We start from the raw sequence: 8,374 nt of genomic DNA on the forward strand, positions 1-8,374 counted from the left end.
GTCACTCAGAAAAAGATTCAGAGTGGTGTACAACAAAAGGGTTCTATTGCCCGATTTCACCACTCTCCCTTATGGATACTAAAGAGGGTTTTGACGTTAGACTTCAGCATCCGTTCTCGAAAATAGTCTCGGGACCCTCTTGTTCGGGCAAATCGCATTATGTGAAAAAACTCTTGGAGCACGCGGACCATGTACTTTCTCGTCGCCCCGACAATATAGTCTGGTTTTACAGCTGCTGGCAGCCTCTGTACGACGAGCTACTAGCTCGATTTCCCAAAATCAAATTTTTGGAGGGATTACCCGTCTCCTTAAGCGACGATGAACTACTGCCCCCTGATTGTGTCAACCTGGTGATCGTCGACAATTTGATGGAACAGGCGAGTCATAGCGAAGAGATGGAGCGGGCCTTCACAAAATATACTCACCACCGGAATTAGTCCATCATTTACTTGGTCCAAAATTTATTTTTTCAAGGCAAGAAAAATAGAACTATAAATCTGAATGCCAATTACATTACCCTCTTTAAAAACCCCCGAGATAAACTGCAAATTACCAGTTTAGCGCGTCAAATGTATCCTGGGAGGGTTAAATTTTTCTTGGAGGCCTTTGAGGACGCTACAAGGCAACCTTACGGTTATCTTCTGGTGGACCTGAAAGCCCATACGCCTGACGAATTTCAATTACGTACCGGTTTGTTTCCGCCCGATTGGCCTGCTGCGTACGTCGTGAAAAGATAAAGACGGACAACTTTTCAAGTATTTGAGAAAGAGTCGGCATGTCGTGCAGAATAAAAAGAAATTTCCCTCTGCTCAAGACCCTACATAAGGGTTCCTGTCACCAAAGAAAAGCGGTGCTGAGCAAGACTCCGGACGATTTAATTTACGCTCTGTCGGAAATAGCTCTCAATACTTTAAAAGGCCGCGTTCCTCTGACGTCCAGACAGTTCAAGTTGCTGAAGAAGCATCGTTGCGCCATTAAAAAACTTGGCGATAAAAAACTCAAAGTTAAAAAGAAAAAAACCCTTTTAAATCAAAAAGGAGGTTTTCTCGGTGCCCTATTAAGCGCAGCCATTCCTTTCATTACTAGTTTAATAGGATCGAGAGTATAAATATGGAATACACGCGTAAGATGTACCTGGTCCCTCAACAACAAATGGCTCAATGGCAGCAGAAAGCCCCAGCTTCCACCGACCTTTTAAGCGCTACGGAAAGTGAGCTGGATAAACAAATGAAACTCATACTCGAACGCAGTGACTTGACCGCCGAGGCAAAAGTTAAACTTTATACGAACGTTTTGCAGAGATACTTGACCTTTGTGAAAAAGCGGATAAAGAAACCGGGTCTCTGACATTATTACTGCCTACCGAGAGCAAAGAGGAACCGCCGGGGGCTCTCAAAGAGGCTCCTAGTAACCCCGAAGACCGTGTGTACGATGAGATTTTGAAAAGTGCGCCGGATAAATCAAAGAAATACACAGAAATTATTTTACAGAAAATGTCGTATAACCCTAATACAACCTACTGGAATGGCTTGGAAGAGTTTGTGCTTCGTGGAGAACCTTTACCCGGGACGAATATGGTCGATCTAATGCGGAACTTGACCGCCCGACACAACATTCCGTCCTATCGGAGACCTAGGGGGTGGAAAGAATTTGTTAAGGCCCTGGCCGATTTGAATATCCCGTCCTCTGTTGTGCCAGATGCCGACACGAGAGAACTTTTAGAGAGTTTCAAACCTTCCTCCCCAGAGGGGGCCGCTGCCTCTATCACTGCCTCTGCTGCTGCTTCCGCTACACCTGTTGGCAAGAAAATCAAATCTCGTAAAAAGAATGAATGGATTCCTTATTGAAATGTAATTATTTTTGTTTAATAAAATATTACATTTGATTATACAGAATGTCTATTCTTTATTAAGATAATTACAAATCATAGAGCTTTGCATACAGGGGTACTCCTGAAAACTTCTTGAAATATTCTTAGACAAGGTACTGACAAAATTTTGAACCATATAATCGTTTTTGGTTCATGATCTCTTTATAAGAGCGTCCTTTTCCTCTGTGATGCAGGAAAAAAATACAGTGCTGTCCGCAAACGTTGGAGAACCAGCTTTGAAGCTGTCGGATATGGTGAATAATTTCTTTACAGTTTCTGTTTAAAAAGTTGTATATTTCCTCAGGAAAATAGATAAAGTCTGGTGGGGCTCCATAGGAGTCAAAAAATTCTCCAGTTCCATCTTCTCTGAGGTATATCGCCAACCAGTGTTCTCCGGGTTGATGTTGACGGTGAGTGTTGACTATGATCATGGCCGGGAGATCCGTAAGTATTTTTTTAGGCAGCTCATCGCACGCCAACACTCCGTAAAACAGTTTTTTCTGTGTACGGGTTGCTGGCCATGAGTTCCTCGATCTACAGGGTGTTCATGCTTTTTTAGTAATCATAAAGGATGTTTCTTCTCTGGTTTATTTCAATAATGTTGTCAAAGACTGCGTACACTATTAGATTCACAGTGTGGGGTAGAGGCTGTCGAAAGCATATTTCACATCTCATGTTCCCTGTTTTCACCAATGAGAAATGGTCCCCGCATTCTTGATCAGGTGTCAAGTCAAAGGCAAACAGGGTGTATCCCCGGGAGAAGTCAGAACGGCTGATGGCTAGAGGCTGATCTTTCAAATGCTTTCCGGAGGCCAACACGAGGTTGTAATATTCTCGAGCTGTGTTGTCATTAGCAAAATTGGGTTGAAAGGGCTTGGCTGGAATCTGTTCTCCGTCCAAATACAAGGCCAGGAACTCCACATGGTTATGCTTGAAATTGAAGGGATTTCTAGCGAAATCCCCCGAAAAGGCCTCATTGTCCACCATGCCTATGACCACGTACTTGGGCAGCTGTCCCAAGAACAAATTCTCCTGATTGCTCACACGTATCCCAGCAGGCATACTGAGAACTTTCATATTCACTCTTTCCATGGGGTACTTGGCAATGGCGTTTGTGAGAGCGTGAGCGTGTCCCAATTTCACAGCCGCTGAAACTTTCACTTTCTTGACAAAAAGAGAGGCGGATAAAATGTTTACTTTGTAGCGCTCGGCATCTCCGGACATCAGACAGAATTCATTTTTGCTCCGCACCATTTTAATTCTGACGTCCACACCGTTTAGAATTAATTTTTCTTGAAAAAATAGGTCAGAATGAATAGGTCCGAGGAGTTCTACTGTTTTACCCTGGGATGTATAGCCGTTTCTTTTTTTGAATCCCTCATTCGGACCGTCCAAGGCTGTGCTTTCATGTTCGTTGGCCGTGTCTTTGTAAAAAAGACCCGACGCAAATTGGAACCTGAGAGTTTCATTGCTGTAATTTAGCAGTCCATCAAAAAGGGCCCTGTACGGGTAAAGGCTGGAACTCTGGGATATTAATCGGTCTCCCAGGGTCACATCCACTTGTGAAAATAAAGAGGCTATCGGATAATTAACAAAGGCTACCTTGGCCACGGGTGGCGGATTAGTTCCGTCGGCATTGACGATTTGGCATTGGATGTGAAGAAGCGTATTATTCAGGTCCAAGTAGTCTTCACCATTCCCAGTAATCAGAAACTCTAGCGGAGCGACTTCAGATAGAGCCGAGAGAGGGGGCACCTCGACGTAGATGCTTTTTTCTACGCTAGTCTGAGTATAGGGTACCGTAAACAAGTCCAGTTCGGATTTTACACACTCTTGAGACATGCGATGAACAAAAGACATTTTGAGTTAAAAAATGTTTTTCGATTTCTTTTTTCTGCAGGTGCGGGACTTATCCTTGTGGCGGTGAGAAGGAAATGATGTAAAAGCTGAACGGCGTGTCTTTTTGAGGATGGGTCCTGCGCGTGACCCAGAAGGTCTCTTACGTTTAGTTTTCCTCATGACCATCAGACCCGACCCCCCTTGATTTTCTTCACTTCCTCGTGTCATAGCTCCGGACATGGCCTCCGCCACCACGTCTTTGACAATATTCTTGGCGGCTGATTTAATGTGCGGTTTGACAATTTCGAATCCTCTTTTCAAGAGAGGTAAAGCTCTTCTAAACAGACCACAAAATATTCCTCCGATCCCCGATCCGTACATCACTGGGGCCCCAGAGAACCCGGGGAGCCCGCTACCCACTTGGGCTTCGTAATAATGCACATAAGGGCTAGGGTCCTGGTAAGATCTCATCTCTGTATTAATCGTGCACGCACCTCTTAGAGGGTCTAAAATGTAACTTGACTATGACCTTGCCAAACTGAAATGGTACAGCTTTGTTCTGATCCGTCTTTATTTCAATGGTCAAAGTATCAAACTGAGTCTTGCTGACTGGAGCGTAGTGCGGCTTGTCGTAGGTGATTGTGGTAATCTTATTCATCTCATCCTCAATATGTACGCATCTCAAGAGAGGGACATAGCTGTCTCCGACTCTTTGGTGAGATACGATGTCGCTGTAGACGTACAAGGTATAAAACCCCGCTCTAATATCCGCGGGGTAAGGAGCATCATTCGTCAGGCCTATGGTCATGTCTGAATGGGCTCCTAGAATTCTCCCCAACTGCCCCCTAACGTGAAGAGCTTCATCCTTCGCTGCGTTTAAGATGTAGAATCTTCGCTCCAGAGCGTTGTAGCGGAATCTCACGATGTTTTCCGGTATCGGTAAGCCTGAAGAACCTGCCTCGATGGCTTTGGGCTCTCTCGTCACCGCTTCATTCATCTTAGAGGTCACTTTCTCGACGCTAGAGTAATAGCCCGCGGGAATACTATAAAACCTAGTTAAGCGCGATGACACTACAATAAAGTCGTTATCCGGTTTGTCTAGTGTGTTCCAGGTGTGAGGATACTGGATTTCAGCCAAACCGACTTCCCAGGGACCCTGTAGTTCGATGGGTGCGGCTAATTTGACTGTAAACTCGGCGATGGTGTTGTTAGGGAAAACATCTCGGGAAGAATTGCTGGGGAGGACGACGTAAAAGCTTTTTCTCTCCATTGTAAAACCCGTGAATGAAATACTAATTTTTTGCTTCTCAGTATTTAACGTCTTGCGCGTAGCTTTCAGGGATCCAACTTTGAAACTTTTCGGGCCATCCGAGCCATTTCACCAATATATGCTTTTTTCTATTGATATTTTTTTTTCGCCAAAATCTTTTCAATACTGAAGACGTCCGTTCCTCGAATCTTTTGTAACTCCGCGTTGTAAAAAGAACCTATAATGTCTTCCCCGTCATAATCTTTCAGCTTGTAGACCGGCGGTTCCCTCGGGACTAGTTCAGAAACGGTAAATACCTCGTCTGAAAAGGTTTGTTCGTATCCTTTGGTAAAAGGATTCCGGGATTTCGACACTCTCACCGTATCCCCGACTTTGAACTTATATTTTGGGTTTGTTTGGGGCTTAGTTAGACCATATAAGTTTTTAAAGACTTTCCAAGAATTGGAACTATTCACCTCGGCAGGGGCCATTTTTATACCTCTGTGATGGCTGAAATTATAAGATTTCACCAAGTTCTGAAGCCCTTCCACATAGGACCGGGTATTCTGGGAGCTGAAATATGCTTCAGGTACAGAATTACCACTCAGTTCTATTATATCATTAAACTCCAAATCATATTTAGTCCACAGGTTCATATAACCCTCATGATTAATATTCCGCTTACAAAACTCATTTGCCAAACGGCGGACTATAGAATAGGAGTATTCATCCATTTCATAAAATGACTGCATTACAGTATCATGAATAGAGCTAGTATTTTCAAACTCACCCACAGTCTTTTCAACCACAGCATTTATTTTGTGAATCGGTAAAAGAAAGTTAAAATACCCCAGAATTTTCACAGCCAGCCGTTTCAGCCAAGACTTGCGGAAAATATTCAGAATCCTCAGAAAGCGCCCATCTCGGTAGGTGATTTCAGGTTCAGAGAGACAGGTATGTCTCCTCTGACTGGGATGATCAACCTTGCAGCCTTGACACTCTTTTTGCTGATCGTAGTAGACGATAATATCCAGCAGACACGTCATCAGACCTTTAATAATCTGCTGGGCCTTTTTCCAGGCTTCAGGCAGCACACCGTCTGGGCAATCCATCTCCGTCTCAGATAGGCCGATCGACATCGGCTCCTGGGGACCTTGGTTGTTCACCCACGGCTGTCCTGGAGCTAGGTAAGAGAGATCCGTCTGAGTAGCCTTATTGGAGACAGGGCTATCCGTCTGATCATCAGCGGAGACGGGGGTAGAACACCAAGGATCTGGAGAATGGAAGCCACTGTCTGGCTCAAGGTCTCTTGACCAGAGAGTGTAATCGGGGAGTATACTAAAATAACGTGGATCCCGAAGTCCGTCCGTCCGGAATGAGTTATAGACTTGGCAAGATTCAGGCCTTGGTGCTTCAGACGGGATCCCTGAGTTTGTCACTCCGAGCCCGGTCATTTCAGAGTCTGTAGAGGCCGACATGCTGGGGATCTTAAATGTTCACGTCCTCCTTTTGGGTCCGTTGAGTGACAGTCTGAGTATTTATGGTAAAAGGGTAAGGGGTGTGGTGTAAAATAAAGGTGGTATTTCCGTTACATCATCAGCCTGATCCTCCCCTTCAATATACAGAAATCAATCCATGACTACTAAAGGCGGAGACCTGTTTTCCTCGTTGTCCTCCGAGGCCTCCTGTGTTTCGCACAAGAAGTCGGCGGCGGAGGCCAAGGACAGTTTTCCTTGTTGTCCTCTGAGACCTCCTGTGTATAGCGCAACATAGCCACCGCATCGTCTTCCGCTTTAGCTGCACGAAACTCGGGCATTAAACATCTTTTAATCCTTCTCAAACGCTCCATCAATCGGACCCTGCGGATCGGACGCTTCAGTGGGGTGCTGGTCATAGATTCCATTTTTCTTCACAGAGTCTTTAGAAACAAAAATGTGTCGCTTTTTATATATCAGTTTCAGAAGGGTCAGGATGCTGCTGTGTACGTGTGTGTACGTACGTGTGTGTGTGGGCGGTCTCTTCCTCTAGGGGCTGTCTCCTTCCAAGTATATATTGGCGTTAATGTCATGTGACCTCCTTGTACATGCACTGCCCAAAAACCTAGCCTGACCCATTTGTGGTTTGTCATGTATGGGAGGTATTTTCTGCAAAAATGAAAACTGAAATTATAAAATGAAAATGCAATCTTTCATTTGCAATTTCATTTTCAAAGTCTGCACACAAAAATGCTGCAAAAATTAAAAAGAAAATGAAATAACCCCTGCGGTGTAAGATACTCACTCGACTCAGGACCCCCACTTAAGGGCAACTCAGGCTGCTCCATTTGCAACAGTGTGTCGATTAAACACACAGATGTTTCTGGAAGGTGTGCTTTGCACTCTCACAAAGGGAATGAATACCAGCAGGCAAGTAATCTTCAGTATTCTTTATTATATGATAATGCTGCATTTAAATAAAAAGTTCAACAGTGTAGTAATCGGTGTCTGACCCTTTAACCCTTTCAGATATATATATATAAATCTACTGTACAACAGTTGTAACATAGTCATGAACAAACATAACATTTATATTTCTTCTTTAACACTAGAATCCCTGAAGCCTATGAAAAAACTTATAATCCTAGGCCACCTTAAATTCCTTTGCACCTCTCCATTAGCGGTTTTGTTTTGCAAATGTGTCGATCAGCACAAGCAGCAAGCAGCCTGCTATCCTATCCCCCCACCGCTGCAGCTCAACTCGGGCAAATAGTTCATCCAGCTCAAGTCTGTTTATCTGGGTGTGAGGTGCCTGGACTAATATAGGGTAAATAGTACTGTATATTGTGCATGTGTTCCAAATGACGATATATTATTTACCCTATACAACTCCAGGCACCTCACGCCAAGATAAACAGACGAGCTGGGAGAGCTTTTTGCCCGAGTTGAGCTCCGCCGGTAGGGGAGGGTGGGACAGCAGTCTGCTTGCTGCTTGTGTTGAGCGACACATTCGCAAAACAAAAGACACTAATGGAAAAGTACGAAGGAATAGAAGGTGGGCCGGTATTGCAAATTTTTTCATAGGACTCAGGGATTCTAGTGTGAACACTGGCGTAGGGGCCATGATGAGACAGATCATCGACAGTGCTGAACACCCCGTCGTATATCTCAGCTAGAAACTTCTGGATCGGAAGATAAAGTATGTGGAGACTGAGTGTGAAGCCCTCAACCTTTAAATACAGCCCAATTCCATTATTATTTGCTTGAATGTGAATTTATCCTAGTCACTGACCACACACCCTTGAAGTGGCTGGTGACGCACAAAGAAACCAACACTTGAGAGACCTGATAGTTCTTGAGCCTCCAGCTTACAAGATTGTGGTGCAGCACTGGAGGGGTTCATTTCACAGCAACCATGACCTGTCGGATATAACTGCTTGT

At 44.4% G+C, this 8,374-nt stretch overlaps 1 protein-coding gene across 1 annotated transcript; it reads right to left on the reverse strand.

Moving 5' to 3' along the window:
* Positions 1–2,425: 2,425 nt before the first annotated feature.
* Positions 2,426–3,730, reverse strand: LOC127527578 (uncharacterized protein F54H12.2-like). Its single transcript, XM_051926683.1, has one exon. It carries the CDS (start codon positions 3,728–3,730, stop codon positions 2,426–2,428), a length of 1,305 nt encoding a protein of 434 aa, XP_051782643.1.
* Positions 3,731–8,374: the final 4,644 nt, after the last annotated feature.

Source organism: Erpetoichthys calabaricus, chromosome 4 (assembly GCF_900747795.2).
Source record: "Erpetoichthys calabaricus chromosome 4, fErpCal1.3, whole genome shotgun sequence".
In the NCBI taxonomy this organism is placed as follows: Eukaryota; Metazoa; Chordata; class Cladistia; order Polypteriformes; family Polypteridae; genus Erpetoichthys; species Erpetoichthys calabaricus.

Excerpts from the sequence above, each read along its gene's own strand:
- LOC127527578 (XM_051926683.1), bottom strand. The coding sequence starts at position 3,730 with ATGTCTTTTGTTCATCGCATGTCTCAAGAGTGTGTAAAATCCGAACTG.